This window comes from Adiantum capillus-veneris, chromosome 4 (assembly GCF_014529385.1).
Source record: "Adiantum capillus-veneris isolate H3 chromosome 4, ASM1452938v2, whole genome shotgun sequence".
In the NCBI taxonomy this organism is placed as follows: Eukaryota; Viridiplantae; Streptophyta; class Polypodiopsida; order Polypodiales; family Pteridaceae; genus Adiantum; species Adiantum capillus-veneris.
The window spans coordinates 152826069-152850034 of NC_140934.1; the positions used below are offsets into that span (position 1 = coordinate 152826069).

A 23966-nucleotide genomic window follows, 5' to 3' on the forward strand; every position below is an offset into this window, starting at 1 on the left:
GTCCGCCTTCTGTTGAGTTTTGGTAAGAACATCCACCCAAGAGGTCGTCATTTCTTTATGCTGCTCTTCTCCTTCTTTGATGGCCCGTACTTGCTCCTTGATCGTGTTGATTTCTTCGATTACTGAGGGTTGCAGTTCGCCCTCTTTCAGTGTGTTTCTCGATCGTGCTTCGGCGAACTCTTTTTTGAGTGACGCGATCTCTTCCTCTTGGGTCGTCACTCGGTCTTCCAGCGTGCTTATCTTGCTCTCTTGGATCAACACGCGTCCTTCGAGCATGTTTATTGTGCCCCAGAGGTTGCGGTTCATCTTGGTCATGATCTCCGTCATCTCCTCTTTGCATTTTTGAATGGCATTCTCTAGGGGGTCGGCTTTATCCTTCATCTTCCTCATGCTTGATCGTCGTCCGCAAGGGAGTTAGGTGTACGTGTGCACCCACCCTAGCAACGAGCGCGGCGGCTGAGGGTCACTGGGTGTACGTGTGCACCCACATTGGCGGTGATCGCGACGAGTGGTGGAGAGCGAGGCGGTGTGGCCAGGTGCCCTCAATATGCTCAGCTATGTGTGTGTGTGTGTATCTCGAAAACAAAAGTGAAGGGGAGGGGGCGGAGTGGGGGGGGGTTAGAAATGAAATGAAATGTTATATTAAAGTCTTCAAAAGGCCATAATGACCTATGAGGCCCAAAAGTGACCTAAGAGAGAGAGAGAGAGAGAGAGAGAGAGAGAGAGAGAGAGAGACCCCCTTTCTGAGCTTTTGTCTCGAGCATGGTAGCTAGGGATGAGAGCCGGGTGCAAAGAGGAGAGGGGCTCATAAGGCAGCTTTGTTTGATTGACCTTATCTTACTCTAGCTTTTTAAAAGACTTCTTTATAAGGTTGATGTGAAGCTAGAATAGCTTAAAGATAAAATTAAGACTTTTTGCGTTTGAAGTGAATGAGAGAGGGAGGAGTTGCTTTTAAAGTGTGGGAGAAGTAAAACAGAGCGGACATACGAAGGATTTGGAGCCTTCGCTTTTAGATGCTCACAGATAGGTTACTTTAACAAGCAATGCGGGGTGAGAGAGAGTGAGAAGCAATGTGACTCGTGAATGAGAGAGAACTTAGGCCCAGTATCTTGAGAGCATTGTGCGTGCTGGCAGAGAGAGAAAGAGAGAGAGAGGGGAGAGGGAGAGGACCAACTATGGAGAGGTATGACTTCTAATGCTCTCTACAGATGAAGAGCGAGCAGATCGGAGGTCTTTGACAGGTATCATCTCCCCATTTGCCGTAATTAGCCCACTGGTGTCTTCCTCCTCCATCTCGCTTTTCTGTTTTGATTTTTCACCTCTTCCTGGTATCTCCTTTCCCGATTCTGTAGATCAGGGTGACCATAAACACATTATGGGCTGGATCAGGGTATGTCTGTTGGGACTTTTCTAACAGTGGATATGGACCTCAAGCACGCAGTGCCTCTTTTCATTTCTCGCAACATTCTGAGTAATGGGAAGTTTTGTTTTTTTTGAAGTCCTGTTCTTTTTGGTATCTTGATCTCGTTAGAGCAGATTCTCCAGGCAAGGGCCTTTAGACTGCTGGCAACAAAATAACGAAATTAGCGTTGGGTCAAAAGTTGAAGTACTCGTCAATTTGGATCTTCAACAGGCCAACATGATTGATAATTGGCTTAGTTACCAAGGCATCCAAGTCTCTCTAGCACATCCTCGGTGATGCGGAGATTTTGGCCCTTTTGCTTGATTTTCTTACAGAAATATGAATATCTGATTTCTGATCAGCCCCTGTATGAGTTCTCAATGTTTTGTTCTCTTGATGTAAAGTTAACAATTGTTGAAATGGTGCAAAAAATATATTTTTGGAACTTTTCTAGGTCGTTGCTACTCGTACTGATGCTGAATGTTTTTCACAGATACTCATTAATTGTTGCTTGTATTTACGTGGTATTTGTTTCCCTGTTATTACCAGTAAATGTGAGCTCTGGTTCTTTTGGCGGTTGTCAAATGAATTTTTAACTGAATTATAAGCAGGTGCGAGATAACCATGTGTATGGCTTACTTGTCAATGGGATTGTGGCTACAGTTTATACTCTCATACCAAGTTCGGTTAATGTGGGAGGTGCTTGGCTACAGATTTGTTCCAAATTCCTTCATAAAATTCATGATCATTCTGTGTTACAGGTGGTTTGTGAAATGCCTATCAAGGGATTCATCCGTGAGTTTCAGGACATGAAAGATGGTCTTGGAAGTATATCAAGGCGGAGCTTTGATGCCAAGGCTTTTCATTTTCAACGGACATGGTCATACAGTGGGGTTCATACTGAAAGGGTGCATAAGGGGGAGAGAGTTGATGCTGTGTGTAGTCCGCCTCAAGAGCAAAGCTGCTGGGCTACTATGCCACCAGAGCTCTTGCGTGACATCATCCAAAGGATTGAGGAACGAGAGAGCTCTTGGCCATCTAGAAAGGATGTTGTTGCTTGTGCAAGTGTCTGTAAAGCGTGGCGGGAGATTACTAAAGATGTTGTCAGAGCTCCAGAATTTTCTGGAAAATTGACCTTTCCCACATCAGTAAAGCAGGTAATTATTTGGCCATAAACACCTTTTTCATGATGATCATGTGCATTTGCAAGATTCACGCACAGGCAATGCTTTATGCTAGTTTGTTACGAGTGGGGTGTGTGTTCTTTTGAACTCAGGATGGTTTTGCACATTCAATGAGGCAGACCTAGTATGGGTAATAAAATCTGATCTTCAGCTTTGATGCTATGCCATGATCAACACTTGTTCATTTGTGATATAGACAAACCTCTTTAAATAGAGAAGGTTGCTTTTTGTCTTGTGCAACTCTCACAGTTGGCCCCCATGCAAGCCAATGCGAAATAGAATAATTTACCATACCCAAGGTCAAACCAGGATGGTTTGGGAAATGTCAAAACGTGGTAGATAATTGCATCTAAACATTGGGCTCTCAAACATGTATACTAAAGATAAGAATTAAGTTTGACACGCAATTATGAAATTTTGTCTCTCTGTTTCTTTCAAATATTGTGTTTAGAGGGGCCAAGCATTCTGCAAAAAATCACAAGAAGAGCTGATAAATGATGTCTTTAAAGTCAAAACCACAATATGCCAAGATTTCTAGAAAATGGCAAGAAGATCTAATAAACGGCGCCTCAAAAATGAAGACCACAATAGGGTGACTTCAAAATAGGCAAAACTGACCGCTAGCACATACGTTGGGCAACACATAGCACAACATGGCTATGGAGAGAACAATATCTCATTGCAGGTGGGCACAAGCAACATAGAACAACTCTCATGTTGTATGACTGATCCCTAGGAGAAACCAGGACGCAATGTAGCTCTATTTAAAAGGTGATAAACTCTTTAACACCCCCTCTGAACTCTAGGATGATACGGAGCTTCTAGCGAACTAATGAATAAGAAGCTATTTTTCTATCTTGAGCTCGAGAGGATAACAAGGCGTGATGTGCCTCCAACAATTTTCCATCAACTTTTTTACTTGGTACCTGGTGTCAACGAGTGGATTTGGGGTGTTGGCATATCTACTTATTTTTGATTGCCTAAATATTGGCTATTGTATGAAGGTGATTGTTTCTTCTCACAAATGCAACTTGTTTTGTCAGACACCATCAAACATTGTTTTACTTGAGACATCATCTATTGCCATGGTTTCGAATTGAAGAAAGAGGAAGTAGTTTGTAGAGTCCATTCTTCACCATACTCCTTTCGTCCTTGCTTGAATCAACACCATATGCTCATCAAATACTGCTTCCTTGCTAGGCTTGCAAATCTCATGCACTGACAATAAGTGAAAACTATGAGAAATCAAGATGATGGACATACATAAAGTACTCAAGAGTAATGCATCCCCCTCCAATATTCGGAAAAGTCTATAGCCTCTTCATTGTGTCTAAGGACCATTTACTTGTTTCTGAAACAAATCTTGCTGGCATGGATTGGACACATAGTTTTTTAAGATGTCACACTGTGTAGCAAGGTTGTCCACTGGAACTGTACCTTTTTTCCTTCTTTGGTGAGACCGTTGTGAGTTTCATCTTTTGTTTGGTGGTGGCTCCAGTATCTCCCAAGAACAATTTAGATATTGGGGGCTGATTTGTGGTCGTGCCCTATCGTATTTGAGGTATTTTCCAGTAGTAGGATCCATGTGTTTGCCCACCTAGTTGTTGGCATGAGACAGGACCATTGTTCTTAGGTTTCCTACGGGCAGGCTTGAGTGTTTTACAGTTGTCCCTTGGTTTTGCTCGATTGCGGACCAGATTTGGTCCCCTAGGCCAGCTTACTAGCGCTTATGCTGATGTGGCATTGACACCCCTCCATTTTATGGCTTGTGGGTTTTTGAGTGCGAAAGGGATCCCTTGCCCCTTGTATTTTGCACATCGATTCAATCATTGCATATAGCGTTTTGGGGATTCTCTCTCTAGCGTTTTCTCTTACTCTAATGTATTTGACTCTCTCTCTCTCTCTCTCTCTCTCTCTCTCTCTCTCTCTAACCCCCCCCCCCCCCCCGGTGTCCCCCCTTCCCCTCTTCTAGTGATCTCTCCTCTCCTCTCTACCCTCGTGTGTAGGTGCTTCCTTGTAGGTTTAAGCTGCCCAAGACACCATGCGATGGGCTGCCCGGTATCAAAGGCCTGTTTGGTAGAGTTCTATCGCAACGGATTGGAGACCTGGCAGCTGCTCATGTTCGAGAGGAGGGTTGCTTGCAGTTGCAAACTTGCGCTATCCAATTCACCTTTCCGGTTGCACCTTTGACACGGTATTCACGCTCATGAGTTGGATTAGTGATCTGTGTGAGTTTGTGGTGCTGATTTTTCGCGACATAGAGAAAATGTACTGCTGGTTTTTACTGTTTTTCACCCTCTTGGGGCTGATTTGGTGTTGTTTGTGGCTGATTTGCAGAACCCTCTCTATCCCAACTTGTCCTAGCATTTCACTTGCCCAAGTTTTCATTGACCGTGGAGCGGGGTGAAGGATCTAATATAGACTTGGTCCACTATAAAGTACGCTAAGAGGTTGCCAATGATGGAGCATCTTATGATGAGGAGTGGGGAGATTGGTCCTAGTTGTCCTTCGGCATAGGTGATCAACCGATCGAGATTCCTACCCTGCCCACCTCTCATATTAATTGATAATTGCATGGATTCCACTCAACCAAGTAGTTTCAATAAATCGGTACCTCGTCTTTCAAATGCTGGGTGCCACGAGTTGAGTAGGTGAGAGGGAGCTTTGAAAAAACAATAAAAATTTAATAATATTTATATAGAGAGAGAGAATGAGGTACTCCTCTCTGCTTTCTTCTTTCTCCTCCTTTTCCCTTGTGTGTGCACCTGAGCCTCTTTCTTTTGGCATATGTGTTCCAGCCAAACACTGCTTCAGTTTTACTCAAAATTTAATTTTTGTTGTTGAAAGATGGTGTTGGAAGGGAGAGAGAGTGTGCCATCCCCAAGTAGCATGGAGAGACATGGAAGAAGCATCCTAAGGTGGCTAGTCTTGAGTTTTCAAATAGAAAGCTACGAGATTTCAGCACAAATGCGTTTAGGGAAGATGCACTCCTCCTCCTTCAGATTCTTGACGCAGTAGCATCCTCACAGAAAGTTGTTGATTTTCAAGTAATGGTCTTGTACCTCAATTCTTTACAGCACAAGGATGTAGATTCCCCCATGTGCACGCGTGCCCGCGTGCACGCACACACACACACACACATGCACATGTGCACACACAAATGCTTTAGTAGAGGACATTGCCAACACTTTACAAGTGGTTTCATGTATGCATGCACAATAGCCATGATTAAGTCTCTCAAAAAACCACCAATTGGAATTTCCATAACACATGCCAGATTGGTCGTCTAGAGAATGAATCTTGTGCATAGTCTTTGTTATTGCAAGAACTATGCCATTTGAAGAGTGACTATGACGCATGCACCTTTGACATGATGTCAGGTGCAACGGATTTGAAATGGTGAAGATCTAGTTTTACACTTTCACAAAATCGTTTCTTTTTCCTTGCGTTAGTGAATGCTTTATACTTGAATGATGATTCTTTTTACTTTCCCTTGAAGAGAGGGACTGAGAGAATGCAATAGAGAGAGAGAGAGAGAGAGAGAGAGAGAGAGAGAGAGAGAGAAGAGTAGAGAAGAGCGACACCGAATGGGGTCCCAACCAACCCTCTCAAGGGCCCCCACACCATTGCCAATGTGGTATTTGCTTTAGATTGCGTAAATGGAATGTATACACGATGCAATACCTCAATGTAGACTCTACTAACTCAAGAGATGACTGTTGCCTCAGTAACTCCTCCGAAAGAGGCACCTCCGGGGCTGATTTGATGCGCTTGTATCTTCCTCGATGTGGGAATGACGGATGACCACCATGGGCTGGTTTGCACTCCTAATGTGAGAGGGATGAAGCGCTAAAAACGCACATCTCGACGATGCCGATGATGGACAACAATGGAGCACTCGATGCCGGCGAGGGAAAGGCTAAGGGGAGGGTCGATGGGTTGAGGGGAGGGTCGATGGGTTGCCGAAGTACCGGATCGCAATGGGAAACGCGCGTAGGCAAGTGTTCGAGACATTCTGTCACGAGAGGACGGGCTGAAAAAGCTGAAAACGGTGGCTTGATTTGCAGATCTGTGCTTGTGCTAGGGTTGGAAGCAAGAAACGCTGGCTGATTCGCTGCTGTCCAGAAAACGCTAGGGTTGAAGGCAAGAAATGCTGGCTGGTGGCGATGGTGCAATCTGAAAATGCTGGCTGATGGGAGTCCAAAAAACGCCAGGTGATCTGCTCTAAGCTTCCTTCACTTACTTCAAAAGGCTAGGCTCATGCTGCTTAAGAATTGGTTAGTACTTGGGTTGGGCAAACCGTCCACCAATTCCAACAAAATAATAAACTGGAACGGGGTTCAAAACTAGGTGCAAACTGCGCACAACTACCGATCTGGGAATTTGATTGACGCGCGGATTGGCACATCAGGTTTTTCTAACCTAAAACTACATGCTCGTCATGTCATGTGACACATCTAACCCTATGTGTACGTGGACAAGCTACTTCAAGACATGGGTTCAGTTCAGTTCAGTTCAATTAGCCTAGCTTAGGAAGTGTTCTGGCAATTTTGTGAGTCTGTTCGCAGACTGTGCATGCCCAGGCACTTAGAGTAGATGCATATCCTTTGGTTGCACACAACATGATCATCAAATTTCCATTAGAACCCATCAGGAGCTTTTTACAGTGCATAGACCTATTTTCCCTATTTTTGACATTTTTCACTTATTATTTTTAAGTGACTTTTGCTGGGAATTGGGTAGGGCAAATTTAGCAAGCAAGTATATAAGAAAACCCAGCGCTAGCACTTTCTGGCAGAAGAGGCAGCAGGAACAACTTGTTCAACAGGCACCTTCTCAACAAGACCCCCCCACCGGCGGTAAACCTAGCATTTTCAGCCAAGGACGAAAGATCAGCTAGCGTTTTCATTTGCAAGCAGATCGGCCAGCGTTTTGCTTCTGTAGATTCAAACCGACGGTAGCAAAACCTTCAGAAGATAGATCAGCCCTGGATCCCAAATCAGCCTAGTGTTTTTACAGATCTTCGTGACAGAACCACAGTAGACTCAGCGTTTTCAGTTTTCAGCAATTAGACTCCGCAGTAGCATCCCCAAACCTCGCAGATCTCACCTTCCCATAGCAGATCTTCGCCGCACGGTCAGATCCAGCGCAGTTTGCAGTTTCAGCCCGGAAAACGCAGATTTCAGCATCTGTGTTTTCAGCGCGTCGTCGTTGCATCGTCGTCATCACCGTTATCACCGACATAGAGTCAGAATTCAACAGATACAAGGATTGCAGATTTCAGCCCTTAGCGTTTTCAGATTTTCAGCCCGTCTCGTCGTCGTCCTCATCGTCGTCGACATCGTCGGCAAGTCCAAGCATTGTAGAGATTTGTGCAATCAATTTGAGACCGCTCTCGCCATAGAGAGTGGGGCCTTCGGAGGAGGGTTTGACAACATTCTGGTGTTGTATTCTTCTCTCTCTCTCTCTCTCTCTTAGTCTCAGTACCTTCATTCATAGTGTTTATCCACTTTGTTTGTGTCCATTGCACTCTCTCACTAAAGAAACGGAAGGCTCTCCCTTCCGTAAGTAAAAGGAACCTTGAGCACAGTCCGGAGCACTCATCTTGAGCAAAGTTCAACATTCACTTCCACTGCACCTTACATTGGTATCAGAGCTTTGACAGTGTTCTGTATCCCTCAAGGAAAGAATCACAAGAATTTTTTGCTTGTTGCGGTCGCGTCTTGGTCGTGTCGATTCCTAATCGTGTTTTTGAAGAGTGACAGGAAACCCAAGAAAGAAGGGCTTGTCCAGCCTCCCCTTGTGCCTCTTTTCACTCATTGAGAGCGGACCGTACACTTAGCGGCCTGCCAATCGACGTGAGGTGGGAAAAAGCAACCTTGGTGTGAGTGCAAGGCCGCCAAGGGGTGCGCCCGCAAGGAAGGGTATAGCTCGGGTGAAGAGAAGATCCTTCTAACATAGATTGCAAGCTAAAGAAGAACCTCAAGACCCTCACGAACCCCAGAACCAAGAACCACAAGAAAGTAAGTTCTTCGTGAACTTAAGAACCCAAGACTTCAGTGGATGGTCATCGCCTTAAGCGGAATGGATACTTCGCATGGAGGTGGTGAGCATGGAAGTGGCGAAGAAGAGTTTTCCCCACGAGGAGGTTTTTCCGACCCTCCCTCTTCCCCATCTACGCCAAGGATTGCACTAACTCCTATGGAGCTTTTCGACAAGATGATGATGGACAGGAAGTTAGAACGCGAAGCAAGAAAAGCAGAACACGAAGAAAGAATGGCAACCAGAAAGCGTGAGCGCAAGCGAGCAGAAATGGATCACGAGCATCAAGAAAGAAAAGCAGAATTGGCTCGCGAGCGTGAAGAAAGATGGTTAGCCTTTGAGCGTGAGCGCGAGCATGCGCGCATGGCGGCCGAAGACAGAAGGGTAGCCTTGAAGTGTGAGCATGAGCAAGCGCGCTTAGCGGCCGAACATAGAGCCCAACACATGCAAGAGTTGTTCCGACTCTTCTCTAATGTGCATGCACAGATTGTAAAGGATCAGGAGAAGGAGACTCTCTCAGTCTCTCCTTTTCCCAAGCATGACACACATGATTTGCATGATTATGATAAGCATGATGATTTGAATGATAATGATAAGCATGATGATTTGCATGATCACGATGTGATTACTCACAAGCATGATGATTTGCAGGTAGATGATGTGATTGTTCACAAGGATGATGGTTTAGTTGATACTTTGTCTAGTGCAGCTAACCTCATTGCAGATTCGATCGATCACGGAGAACCGATCTTGGCTCTCGAGTCGAGGTCCAAAGAACCCCCATAGGAAGTATTGTGTGTACGAATAATTAGATAGCACGCATTGTTCGAGTGTTTCATTCGTGATGCTTTCCTGTATTTTAGTCACCGTCCTTATGTGATCCCTTTTCATAGGCGTGCCATATTGTACGTTGAGCACGATTCGCTCATGAATGAGCACAGATGTATGCGGATTCTCATGAATAGATGAAATGTTTGCATTCAAGAAATTCACATTCTACGTCTCTTCCTTGGCATGACACAATATCCAAAAGAGCACAAGAAGGATTGAGCATCAAGCATCAGCATTTCCATTATGATTTGCCACAGTTGATTGATTTAGATCAGAAAGTCAAGATTCGACCTGTCACGTGACACATCCCAACCCTATGTGTCCGTGGACAAGCTACACCACAGCAGGGTTCAGTCAGTCTAGTCAGTCTAGATTAGCAGTGATTTGGCACTTTTGTGAGTCTATTCGTAGACCGTGCATGCCCAGTCACTTAGCATAGATGCATATCCTCCGGTTGCACACAACATGATCATCAGTACTCCCTTCAGAATCCATCAGATTCAGTCAGGGGAATTTTCTAGTGCATTTAGCCTATTTTCCCTATTTTTGGTATTTTCACTTATTATTTTTAAGTGACTTTCCAACAAAAGTAGGTAGGGCAATTTTGCAAACCCAAGTTAGCAATAATTGGTAGAAGAGGCAGTAGGAGCTTCCCGCTCAACAGGCAACTTCTCAGTAGTACCCCCCCTCAGCACCCCCAACAGATTACCATCGCCAACCTCCCCCTTCCTTTGGCGTTTTCTACCACAGCAGGCCATCGCCAGCAAACTCCCGTTTCCTGGTGTTTTCCCGCGACCAACAACCTCATTCACTTGCGTTTTTTTTATCGCCAGCCAAGCAGCAGATTCAGCGTTTTTATTGGAGCTTTCAGCCTTGGTAAAACGCAACCAATGCAGGGATTTACTAACGCTAGCAGAAGCCTGTCATTCAGCGTTTTTCAGCATGGAACCCATTGCCACAATCAGCGTTTTTGTAGCCTTCAGCCATAGCAGCAAAACGCAGCATGAACCTGCTTCATCATCAGCGTTTTTACCATCAGCATGACCCCCGATAACCCCACCATTTTCAGCCCTTAAGATAGCAGTAAAACAGTCAATTTCAGCCCCGAAACAGTCCACGAAATTCAGCCAATAGAAGATCACAGATTTCAGCCTAAGTCGTCGTCATCACCGTCGTCGTCATTGGCAGAGTCCAAATTGCATCAGTCCATTGCATACGCATTGTACACCTTTGTGCAATCAAAGTAGACCACTCGCTGACGAGAGTGGGGCCTTTGGAGGAGGGTTTTACAACCTCTCGGGTGTCGTATCTCTTTTCTCTCCTTCTCTCAGTCTCATTCACTTGCACGCACAATATCCACTCACTTTGTTCGTGATCATAGCACTCTCCATAGACGGAAGGCTCTCTCCTTCCCTAAGAACTAAAAGGAACCTTAAGCGATAAAGATCACTAATCTTGAGAAAATACAACATTCATTCCGCTGCACATTACATTGGTATCAGAGCTTTGGCAGTGTTCTGTATCACTCAAGGAAAGAATCACAAGAATTTTTTTTGCTTGTTGAGGTCGCACGAACTCAAGTTCGCTTGCTCGTGTCGATTCCTAATCGTGTTTTGTTGAAGAGTGACAGGAATCCCAAGAAAGAAGGGCTTGTCCAGCCTCCCCTTGTGTCTCTTTTCACTCATTGAGAGCGGACCGTACACTTAGCGGCCGGCCAATCGATGTGAGGTGGGAAAAAGCAACCTTGGTGTGAGCGCAAGGCTACCAAGGGGTGCGCCCGCGGAAAAGAGTAGAACTCGGGTGAAGAGAAGATCCTTCTCAAACGCGATTTGCAAGCGAAAGAAAACCTCAAGATCCTCAAGACCTCAAGAACCCAAGAACCAAGACCCTCAAGAACCCAAGTTCCTTGTGAACTTAAGAACCCACAAGAACCCACGACTTCAAAATGATCATCACTCGAAGCGGAATGGATACTTCGCTTGGAGGTAATGAGCATGAGAGAGGCTAAGAAGAATATTCCCCACCAAGAGGTTTTTCCGACCCTTTTCCATCTACGACAAGGATTGCACTAACTCCTATGAAGGCTTTCGACAAGAGAATGATGGACACGAAGTTAGAAGACAAAGCAAGAGATGCCGAACGAGAAGCAGAAAGAAAAGCGTACGAAGAAGACATGGCAACCATAGAGCGCCAGTACAAAGAAAGAATGGCAGCCATAGTGCGTGAGAGCGAGCAAGCACGCTTGGAAGCCAAAGCAAGAGAAGCAGAATTTGATCGAGCGAACAAAGCAAGACAAGCAGAATTTGATCGCAAGAACAAAGCCCTCAAAGAAAAGAGCGACCACCACAACAAAGAGTTTTGGCGACTCTATTCTCAAGTTCAGGCACAGATGCAAGAGATTTGGGGAAAGGAGACTCTTTCAGTCTCTTCTTCTCCAAAGCATGACACACAAGATTTGCATGATTGTGTGAAGCATGATGATGATTTGATTGACAATGACTTGCATGATGATTTGGATGACAAAGATAAGCATGATGATTTGAATGATATTGCTAAGCATGATGATTTGGATGCCAATGACAAGCATGATGATTTGGATGCCAATGCCAATGACAAGCATGATGCTTTGCATGATCAAGAAGTGATTTCTCACGAGCATGATGATTTGCATGATCAAGATGTGATTTCTCACAAGCATGATGAGTTGCATGAAGATGATGTGATTGTTCATACGGATGAGGTATCTGTGAATGCTTTTTCTAGCGAAGCTAACCTCGTTGCAGATTCGATCAATCACGAAGGATTGATCTTGGCTCTCGAGCGTTGGTCCAAAGAACCCTCACAGGAAGTATTATGTGTTCGCATGATTGATACGCACGCATTGTTCGAGTGTTTCATTCGTGACGGTTTCCTGTATTTTAGTCAACATCGTTATGTGATCCCTTTTCCTAGGCATGACATATTGCATGTTGAGCACGTTTCTCTCATGGATGAGCACGAATGTATGCGGATTGTTCATGAAAAGCTGAAAAGTTTGTATGTCAGAAAGTCACATTTCATGTCTCTTCCTTGGCATGACACAGTTTCTGAACGAGCACATGATAGTATGAGCACCAAGCATGGGCATTTCCATTATGTTTTGCCACATTTGATTGCTCTAGATCATAAGAGAAAGATTAGATCTCATTGTTTGCGTGTATATGGTGAACGGTTTCGCACTCCGTCTAATTGTTCATCTACATTGCATGCACAGTCTTTGAGAAAGACAAGATTTTTTTCCTTCACTTTACATGGAATGGGTATGTTCATGGTTTTGGATTGGAGATGGTTTCAGGAATTTTCAGCCATGGAGATTCTTGAAAACGGAAGAAGCAGAACTCTAGACGAAGTTGAAGCATCAAAGGAGCCACATAAGACTTTGAGTCGCTTTCGGCGCGGCCCAAAGAAGCAAGCATTGCAGACCTTTATAAAGTTCAAGTACCGCACGACCCACACATCAGAGTGGGCCGACGAAGAGTCCCTTCCAGGATTCCGGATGCTGTTGGCGATCTCCCTCGACGCCATACAGTTCCGTACCAATACCTCCCTTTGAAAAGGAGGGGATGTCACGTGACACATCCCAACCCTATGTGTCCGTGGACAAGCTACACCACAGCAGGGTTCAATCAGTCCAGTCAGTCTAGATTAGCAGTGATTTGGCACTTTTGTGAGTCTATTCGTAGACCGTGCATGCCCAGTCACTTAGCATAGATGCATATCCTCCGGTTGCACACAGCATGATCATCAGTATTCCCTTCAGAATCCATCAGATTCAGTCAGGAGAATTTTCCAGTGCATTTAGCCTATTTTTCCTATTTTTGGTATTTTCACTTATTATTTTTAAGTGACTTTCCAACAAAAGTAGGTAGGGCAATTTTGCTAGTTAATATATAAGCAACCCAAGTTAGCAGTAATTGGTAGAAGAGGCTGTAGGAGCTTCCCGCTCAACAGGCAACTTCTGAGCAGTACCCTCCCCTCAGCACCCCCAGCAGATTACCATCGCCAACCTCCCCCTTCCTTTGGCGTTTTCTACCACAGCAGGCCATCGCCAGCAAACTCCCGTTTCCTGGTGTTTTCCTCGTGTTGCTAAATTAGCTTTATCTGACAGAAAAATAATTCTAAATGAATTATTGGATTTATAAGTGAGGGTTTTCTCGCTTGGAACACCAAGAAACTAATTCTAAATGAATTATTGGAATTTTAAGTGAGAGGGTTTTTCTCACTGGAGACATCCGAGTACAGAGTATTCCTAGTGCGTCATTCAAAGTAATGACGGGAGCACTGTGAACGGGAATATTTGTAAGGCCACCAGGAACGGATACTTCTGATGCGTCACATCGGATGGGTGACAGGGAGCATCGGGAAGAAGTATCCGACCATCCGGGAACGGACATCTCTGATGCGTCATAGGATGGGTGACATAGAGCATCGTGAAGGGGATTGTACCGTAAGTTTGGTAGGAAAGGACTAGGTGATGGGTATTCCTGATGCGTCACAAGGTGGGTGACAGGTGCATCAGAAAGGGGATATCCATAGTCAAGAGGAAATCTGAACTGGAAAGAGGAATACGCGTAAAGATGCAAGCACAAGAATAAAGATGGGTTCTGAGAAGCTTTTCTTAAAAAGCGGAATATTTTAACGAGTTTTTCGGGAAGAGCAGTCGCTTTCTCGCGAGGAATCTATGTTTGCATTGCATTCGTGCATGTGGTTGCATCCAGGGACGCCTGGGAAGTGTTGTGAAAGCATTGATTTTAACTTATAAGGTTTTATTGAGTTTGTGGGCAGGTTCAGATCAATTTTAAAAATATGCCAGTCGTCCACTTAATAAGTGGGCAGCCACTTAGAAAATAAAGTAACAAAACCTCTCTCTATTTCGGGTAGAACAGAAAAAAAAAGAAAAAAAAAGAAAAAAAAAAAAAAAAAAGAAAAGAAAAAAAAAAAAACGGTTGCGATCTCTCCGCGAGCAGCTATTCGTGCCGTGGTGAAGGAGCTATAAAAGCACCACATGCCCTCACTGAAGAGAGGTTGCCAGCGCGAGGAAGAGAAGACTCTGTCGCCAGAAGACGCGAGAGATCGCGAGACTACGAAGCACGGAAGTCGCTTTTCTCGCGCAAGAGCGATAGGTACCTATTGTGGATTCGCCATACGAATTGTTGTCGTGTGTTTGCGTGTGTGTTTGTAGATACTTCATCGCGAAGGAGAAGCGAGAAGGCTTCGGCCTACGCTTGGGAATTCCGGAATTCCGATTCTGGAAACGGAATTCGGAAATTGTCTGCGGAGTCTCAACTTCGAGTACAGACAGAAAAAGGATTGAGAGCTTGTATCTCGGATTTCCCTTACGGGAAGGAACGACCATCGAGTCAAAGAATTAGAACGGAGGGGTTTTCTCCGGTTCATGTGCTTGTAAAAAGATTCTCCCTAATAAAGAATACTCTTTAAGGGGGGGGACTAGCCCATCTTCTGGTCCCCAGTACTGTGTCGATCTTCTCTCTCTCTCTCTCTATTTATTTCTCTCTATATCCTTTGGCTTCAGTATTAAGTGATAAATTCTATTTATCCGAGTATATTTTATATTGTTATGCGCTCCCGTTTGTGACAACCCGCGACCAACAACCCCATTCACTTGCGTTTTTCTGATCGCCAGCCAAGGAGCAGATTCAGCGTTTTTATTGGAGCTTTCAGCCTTGGTAAAATGCAGCCAATGCAGGGATTTACTAACGCTAGCAGAAGCGTGTCATTCAGCGTTTTTCAGCATGGAACCCATTGCCACAATCAGCGTTTTTGCAGCCTTCAGCCATATCAGCAAAATGCAGCATGAACCTGCTTTATCATCAGCGTTTTTACCATCAGCATGACCCCCGACAACCCCACCATTTTCAGCCCTTAAGATAGCAGTAAAACGGTCGATTTCAGCCCCAAAACAGTCCACGAAATTCAGCCAATAGAAGATCACAGATTTCAGCCTAAGTCGTCGTCATCGGCATAGTCCAAGTCGCATCAGTCCATTGCATATGCATTTACACCTTTGTGCAATCAAAGTAGACCACTCGCCGACGAGAGTGGGGCCTTCGAAGGAGGGTTTTACAACCTCTCGGGTGTCGAATCTCTTTTCTCTCCTTCTCTCAGTCTCATTCACTTGCACGCACAATATCCACTCACTTTGTTCGTGATCATAGCACTCTCCATAGATGGAAGGCTCTCTCCTTCCCTAAGAACTAAAAGGAACCTTAAGCAATAAAGATCACTAATCTTGAGAAAATACAACTTCATTCCGCTGCACCTAACACGACCCCATTTTGTTTACGTATGTTTGATGAACGGTTTGACACTCCGTCCCTTTGTTCATCTGCATTGCATGCACAGTCTTTTAGGAAGACTAGGATTTTTCTAGTCACTTTACATGGAATGGGTATGTTCATGTTTTTGTGTTGGAAGTGGTTTCAGGAATTTTCCGCCTCAGAGATTCTTGAAGATGGTAGACGCATGACTATAGACGAAGTTGAAGCATTGAAGGAGCCTCAGAAGACTTTGTCGCTTTCGACGCGGCCCAAAGAAGCAAGTGTTGTAGAACTTTATGAAGTTCAAGTATCGCATGACCCACACATCAGAGTGGGCCGGTGAAGAGTCCTTCCCAGGATTCCAGACGCTGTTGGCGATCTCCCTCGACGCCATACAGTTTGGTATCAGTACCTCACTTTGAAAAGGAGAGGATGTCACGTGACACTTCTAACCCTATGTGTACGTGGACAAGCTACTACAAGACCTGGGTTGGGTTCAATTCAGTTCAGTTAGCCTAGCTTAGGAAGTGTTTTGACATTTTTATGAGTCTGTTCGTAGACCGTGCATGCCCAGGTACTTAGAGTAGATGCATATCCTCTGGTTGCACACAGCATGATCATCAAATTTCCATCAAAACCCATCAGGAGCATTTCTACAGTGCATAGACCTATTTTTCCTATTTTTGACATTTTTCACTTATTATTTTTAAGTGACTTTTGTTGGGAATTGGTTAGGGCAAATTTAGCAAGCAAGTATATAAGAAAACCCAACGCTAGCACTTTTTGGCAGAAGAGGCAGCAGGAACAACTTGTTGAACAGACACCTCTCAACAAGACCTCCCCACCGGCGGTAAACCTAGTGTTTTCAGCCAAGGACCAAAGATCAGTCAGTATTTTCATTTGCAAGCAGATCAGCCAGCGTTTTGCTTTTGCAGATCCAAATCGGCGGTAGCAGAACCAATAGAAGACATATCAGCCCTAGCGTTAGCAGATTGCACAGCAAGGGACCTCGCGTTTTTGCAGCAGGATCCCAAATCAGCCTAGCGTTTTTGCATCTGCAAGAGACTTAGCGTTTTTGCAGATCTTCGCGACAAAATCACAGTAGACTCGGCGTTTTCAGTTTCCAGTAGTCAGACTCCGCAGTAGCACCCCCAAACCTCACAGATCTCACCGTCCCGCAGCAGATCCTCTCCGCACGGTTAGATCTAGCGCAGTTTGCAGTTTTAGCTTGGAAAACGCAGATTGAGACTGAGAAATAGAGAGAGAGAAGAGAATACGACACTGGGAAGTTGCCAAACCCTCCTCCAAGGGCCCAACTCTCGTTGGCGAGAGTGGTCTACTATTGATTGCACAATCTGATACAATGGCTGATGCGATGATTCTAAATGCTTGCTATGTCGAGGTCGACGGTGTGGACAACGAGGACTAGACTAGGGCTGAAAACTGAGTGCTGTATAGACGACGGGACGACGACTGTGATGACTGAACTGACTTTTCTTCTGCTACTTCTTATAGGCTGAAATCGATGATGTCATGCTGTTGAAAACGCTGGTTCACTGCTGCAAAAAAACGCTGGATGTGGCTGTCTAAGAAACACTGATCCTGCTGGTCATGAAAAGGCTATTGAGTGGGGCTGTTGAGCATCATCCAAAGGCTGAATTTTGTTGCAGGTCCTTGCTGAAATCGCTGCTGAAAAACGCCAAATGCAGGGATGAAAAACGCCAGGCTAAGGGCTGAAAAACGCCAAGCTGAATGGGTGAATTGGAAAGCTGTAAAAATGCTGATCTGGTTGATCAAAAACGCTGGTATGCTGCTGGTGAATCGCCAAGGGGAGTTTCCCTTGTTGAAAACGCAAGGTCCTTGTGTTGATCTTGCTTGAGAATTGGCCTGTTCAGCAATGCTCCGGTCGCCTCTTCTGCCAGAAAGTGCTAACTCTGGTTTGCTTTTATATTATCTTAGCAAAATTGCTCGACCTAGTTTCCAACCAAAGTCACTTAATAAATAAGTGAAAAATGTAAATAGGGAAAATAGGTCTAATGCACTGGGAAATGCTCCTGATGGATTCTGATGGGAATACTGATGATCATGCTGTGTGCAACCGGAGGATATGCATCTACTTTAAGTGTCTGGACATGCACAGTCTGCGAACAGGCTCACAAAAGTGCTAGATCACTTTCTAATCTAACTGAACTGAACCCATGTCATGAAGTAGCTTGTCCACGTACACATGGGGTTAGATGTGCACGTGACATCCCCTCCTTTTCAAAGCGAGGTACTAATACCGAACTGTATTGCGTCGAGGGAGATCGCCAACAGCGTCTGGAATCCTGCAAAGGACTCTTCGCCGGCCCACTCTGATGCGTGGGTCATGCGATACTTGAATTTCATAAAGGTTTGCAACGCTTGCTTCTTTGGGCCGTGCCGAAAGCAACACAAAGTCACCTTCAATGCTTCCACTTCGTCTAGAGTCATGTGTCTAACTTCTTCAAGAATCTCTGAGGCTGAAAATTCCTGAAACCACTTCCAACACAAAAAACATGAACATACCCATTCCATGTAAAGTGACTGGAAAAATTCTAGTCTTCCTTAAAGACTTTGCTTGCAATGTCGATGAACAAATAGACGGAGTGCCAAACCGTTCATCACACACACGCAAACAATGAGATTGAATCTTTTCTTTCTGATCGAAATCAATCAACTGTGGCAATTCACAATGGAAATGTCCATGCTTGGTGCTCATACTTTCTTCGTGCTCTTTCTACGACTATGTCGTGCCAAGGAAGAGACATGTGACTTGCTTGAATGCATACTTTTTAGCTTTTCATGAGAAATCCGCATACATCCGTGCTCATTCATGAGTGAATCGTGCTCAACATACAATATGACATGCCTAGGAAAAGGGATCATGTAAAGACGCTGACTAAAATACAGAAAACGATCACGAATGAAACACTCGAACAATGCCTCTGACTAATCATTCGAACTCATAGTACTTCCTGTAAGGGTTCTTTAGACCTAGGCTCGAGAGCCAAGATCGGTTCTTCCTGAGGGATTGAATCTGCAATGAGGTTAGCTTCACTAGAGAAAGTATCAACTAACACATCAACAATCACATGTGACATCATCTTCATGCAAATCATCATGCTTGTGAGAAATCACATCTTGATCATCATGCAATCCATCATGCTTGTCATCATGCAAATCCCGTGTGTCATGCTTTAGAGAAGAAGAGACTGAGAGAGTCTCCTTTTTCCGAATGAGTCTCCTTTTTCCGAATCTCTTGCATCTGTGCTTGCACTTGAGAAAAGAGTCGCAACATCTGCTAGGTGCAGCGGAATGATTGTTTGCGCTTTGCTCAAGATGAGTGCTCCGAACTGTGCTCAAGGTTCCTTTTGTTCTTATGGAAGGTAGATCCTTCCGTTCTTAATGAGAGAGTGCTATGATCACAAACAAAGTGAAGGGACATTGTGCGTGCAAGTGTATGAGACTGAGAGATAGAGAGAGAAGAGAGATACGACACAAGAGACGTAAAACCCTCCTCCAAAGGGCCCACTCTCGTCGACGAGAGTGGTCTACTTATGATTGCACAATCTGGTACAAACTGTATGCACGAGACTAATGCAACCTGGGACTATGTCTGTGACGACGATGGGGATGACGACGACGACTTAAGGGTTGAAATCTGCGGTCTTCTATCTGCTGTCCATAAAAACGCTATGGATGAAAATCTGGGACTGTTTCGGGGTGGCTGAAACGCTGTTTTGGCTGCGTTTTTGAGGGCTGAAAATGGGGATCTTCTGCAAATCTCTATGGCTGAATCTGCTGCTGTTCATGCATGCTGAAAACGCTGACTATCTGCGGCAAAATGGGCTGAAAATAGAAAACGCTGATGTGCCTTGTAGCGTTAGTGAAAAACGTTGGGTTTCTGGGGACTGTTGGCAATGATAGCCAGGCTGAAAACGCCAAGGGCTAGGGGGACTGTTGTTGATACCAAAACGCTAGGCTTGATGTTGGCAATGACGGCAAAGCTGAAAACGCCAAGTGCTTGTGGGTGCTGCGGGGTTCTTGCTGAGAAGATGCCTGTTGAGCGGTGGAGCTCCTGTTGCCTTTTCTGCCATTTAGTGCTAACTTTGGTTTGCTTATATACAAACTTAGCAAAGTTGCCCTACCTACTTTTGTTGGGAAGTCACTTAAATTAATAAGTGAAAAATGTCAAAAATAGGGAAAATAGGCTAAATGCACTGGAAAAATCCCCTAACTGATTCTAATGGATTTTGATGGGAATACTGATGATCATGCTGTGTGCAACCAGAGGATATGCATCTAGCAGTAGGAGCACCTTGCTCAACAGGCAACTTCTCAGCAGAACCTTGGTGGATTCCCTCCAAGCAAGGTCCCAAGCCTTGGCGTTTTCTCCAAGCAGCAGATTCATATCCCTAGCGTTTTCAACAGCCTTCATCGCTGGCAAGCCAAGCCCTTGGCGTTTTTGCATCAGATCGTCGCCGGAAAGACTATCACATGCTTGGCGTTTTTGGTCAACCTCAGCTTGCTAGCGTTTTTGGTTCTCAGCACACCTAGCGTTTTTGGAATTCAGCCCTAGCTTTGCAGGGTTTCCATTACCATCCGAAGGCTGCAATTTTAGCAGCGTTTTCAGCAATAGAAGACTTGCAGATTCAGCCCACAAGAAGTAGCAGATTCAGCCGTAAAGACATCAGTTTTCAGCATTTGGGAACCTCAGTTTTCAGCCCTAAACCGAAAAGATCCACCGAAAACAGCCCCCGAATCAGCGTTTTCAATCGCAGATTTCAGCCCATAGCGTTTTTGGACAGTAGTAGAAAGATTGCAGATTTCAGCCCGTAGGTTGACTTCGTCATCACCGTCGTCATCGTCGACATAGCCTAGACTTGCATCAGTCTCATGCATACCATTTGTACCAGATTGTGCAATCATAAGTAGACCACTCTCGCCGACGAGAGTGGGGCCTTCAAAGGAGGGTTTTACGTCTCTGGTGTCGTATTTCTCTTCTCTCTCTATCTCTCAGTCTCATACACTTGCACGCATAGTGTCCATTCACTTTGTTTGTGATCATAGCATTCTCTCACTAAGAACGGAAGGCTCTACCTTCCATAAGAACAAAAGGAACCTTGAGCACAGTTCGGAGCACTCATCTTGAGCAAAACGCAGACAATCATTCCGCTGCACCTAACATTATCTGCAACGAGGTTAGCTTCGCTAGAAAAAGCATCAACTAACACATCATCCTTGTGAACAATCACATCTTCTTCATGCAACTCATCATGCTTGTGAGAAATTCACATCTTGATTAGGCAAATCATCATGCTTGTCTTTATCATCCCAATCATCATGCTCAACATTATCATTCAAATCATCATGCTTCTTATAATCATGCAAATCCTGTGTGTCATGCTTGGGAGAAGAAGAGACTGAGAGAGTCTCCTTTTCCCGAATCTCTTGCATCTGTGCCGGCACTTGAGACAAGAGTCGCAAGAACTCTTGCATGTGTCGGTCGCGCCTTTCTTGTCTTGCCTGTCTTTCGGCTTCTCTTTCTGCTTTGTCTTCTGCGTGTCCGCGTTCCATTTCTGCTTTTCTTTCTTTGCATTCACGATCAAATTCTGCCATTCTTTCTGCATTTCTTGTTTCGCGTTCTAAATTCTGTTTCAGAAACAACTCCTCCAAAGCCTCCATAGGAGTTAGTGCAATTCTTGACGTAGATGTGGAAGGGGGAGGGTCGGAAAAACCTTATGGTGGGGAAAATTCTTCTTCGCCTCTCTCATGCTCATCACCTCCAAGCGAAGTATCCATTCCGCTTCGAGTGATGACCATCCACTGAAGTCGTGGGTTCTTGTGGGTCTTGGGTTCTTAAGTTCATGAGGAACTTGGGTTCTTGGGGGTCTTGGTTCTTAAGTCCACGAGGAACTTGGGTTCTTGAGGGTCTTAAGGTTCTTGAGGTTTTCTTTTGCTTGCGAACCGCGTTTGAGAAGGATCTTCTCTTCACTCGAGTTCTACTCCTTTCTGCGGGCGCACCCCTTGGCGGCCTTGCGCTCACACCAAGGTTGCTTTTTCCTACCTCACGTCGATTGGCCGGCCGCTAAGTGCACGGTCCGCTCTCAATGAGTGAAAAGAGACATAAGGGGAGGCTGGACAAGCCCTTCTTTCCTGGGATTCCTTTCACTCTTCAAAAACACGATTAGGAATCGACACGCCCAAGCGAACTTTGGGTTCGTGCGACCTCAACAAGCAAAACAAAATCTTGCGATTCTTGTGGTTCTTTCCTTGAGTGATACAGAACACTGCCAAAGCTCTGATACCAATGTTAGGTGCAGCGGAATGATTGTTTGCGCTTTGCTCAAGATGAGTGCTCTGAACTGTGCTCAAGGTTCCTTTTGTTCCTATGGAAGGTAGAGCCTTCCGTTCTTAATGAGAGAGTGCTATGATCACAAACAAAGTGAATGGACATTGTGCGTGCAAGTGTATGAGACTGAGAGATAGAGAGAGAAGAGAGATACGACACCAGAGACGTTGTAAAACCCTCCTCCAAAGGCCCCACTCTCGTCGACGAGAGTGGTCTACTTATGATTGCACAATCTGGTACAAACTGTATGCACGAGACTAATGCAACCTGGGACTATGTCAGTGATGACGACGGGGATGACGACGACGACTTAAGGGCTGAAATCTGTGGTCTTCTATCTGCTGTCCATAAAAACGTTATGGCTGAAAATCTGGGACTGTTTCGGGGTGGCTGAAAACGCAGTTTTGGCTGCGTTTTTGAGGGCTGAAAATGGGGATCTTCTGCAAATCTCTATGGCTGAATCTGCTGCTGTTCATGCATGCTGAAAACACTGACTATCTGCGGCAAAATGGGCTGAAAATAGAAAATGCTGATGTGCCTTGTAGCGTTGGTTCTTGCTGAGAAGATGCCTGTTGAGCGGTGGAGCTCCTGTTGCCTCTTCTGCCATTTAGTGCTAACTTTGGTTTGCTTATATACAAACTTATCAAAATTGCTCTACCTACTTTTGTTGGGAAGTCACTTAAATTAATAAGTGAAAAATGTCAAAAATAGGGAAAATAGGCTAAATGCACTGGAAAAATCCCCTAATTGATTCTAATGGATTCTGATGGGAATACTGATGATCATGCTATGTGCAACTAGAGGATATGCATCTATGCTAAGTGATTGGGCATGCACGGTCTACGAATAGACTCACAAAAGTGCCAGATCACTTCTAAATCTAGACTTACTGGACTGACTGAACCCTGATCATGCTGTAGCTTGTCCACGGACACATAGGGTTGGATGTGTCACGTGACAACATCTCTTTCATGTGTTGGTCGTTCATTGCTTGACTTGCTTTGTTCTCGCTATCAAATGCTGCTTGTCTTTCTTTGTTCTTGCGATCAAACTCTGCTTCTCTTTCTTTGTTCTCGCGCTCGTGCTCACGCTCTATGGCTGCCATTCTTTCTTCGTATTCACGATCTATGGCTGCCCTTCTTTCTTCATAGGCCTTTCTTTCTACTTCTCTTTTTGCTTTTCTTTCTTCGCGTTCTAACTTTCTTTCCATAAACATCTGCTCCCAACTCCTCCGTAGGAGTTAGTGCAATCCTTGGCGTAGATGGGGAAGGGGGAGGGTTTGAAAAACCTCCTGGTCGGGAAAATTCTTCTTCGTCTCTCGCATGCTCATCACCTCCAAGCGAAGTATCCACTCCACTTCAAGTGATGACCATTCACTGATGTCGTGGGTTCTTGTGGTCTTGGGTTCTTAAGTTCACGAGGAACTTGGGGGCTTGGTTCTTGAGGGTCTTGAGTTCTTGAGGTTCTTGCGGTTCTTCTTTCGCTTGCAATCTATGTTAGAGAAGGATCTTCTCTTCACCCGAGTTCTGCTCTTTTCCGCGGGTGCACCCCTTGGCGGCTTTGCGCTCACACCAACGTTTGCTTTTTCCCACCTCACGTCGATTGGCTGGCCGCTAAGTGCACGGTCCGCTCTCAATGAGTGAAAAGAGGCACAAGGGGAGGTTGGACAAGTCCTTCTTTCTTTGGTTTCCTGTCACTCTTCAAAAACACGATTAGGAATTGACACGCCCAAGAGGACTTGGGTTACGTGCGACCGCAACAACCATAAAAAATTCTGTGGTTCTTTTGGTTCTTTCTTTTAGTGATACAGAACACTG

At 44.9% G+C, this 23966-nt stretch overlaps 1 protein-coding gene across 1 annotated transcript in view; it reads left to right on the top strand.

Annotated features, from left to right (window-relative positions):
* The first annotated feature begins 967 nt into the window (after window positions 1–967).
* Window positions 968–23966, top strand: part of LOC147460178 (tubby-like F-box protein 6) — a 31205-nt gene continuing 8206 nt past the window's right edge. The window contains exons 1-2 of the mRNA XM_086511277.1: window positions 968–1241; window positions 2164–2559. Coding sequence (XP_086367403.1) covers window positions 2176–2559 — 384 coding nt within the window. The 5' untranslated portion in view covers window positions 968–1241; window positions 2164–2175. The remainder of the gene's footprint in view (window positions 1242–2163; window positions 2560–23966) is intronic.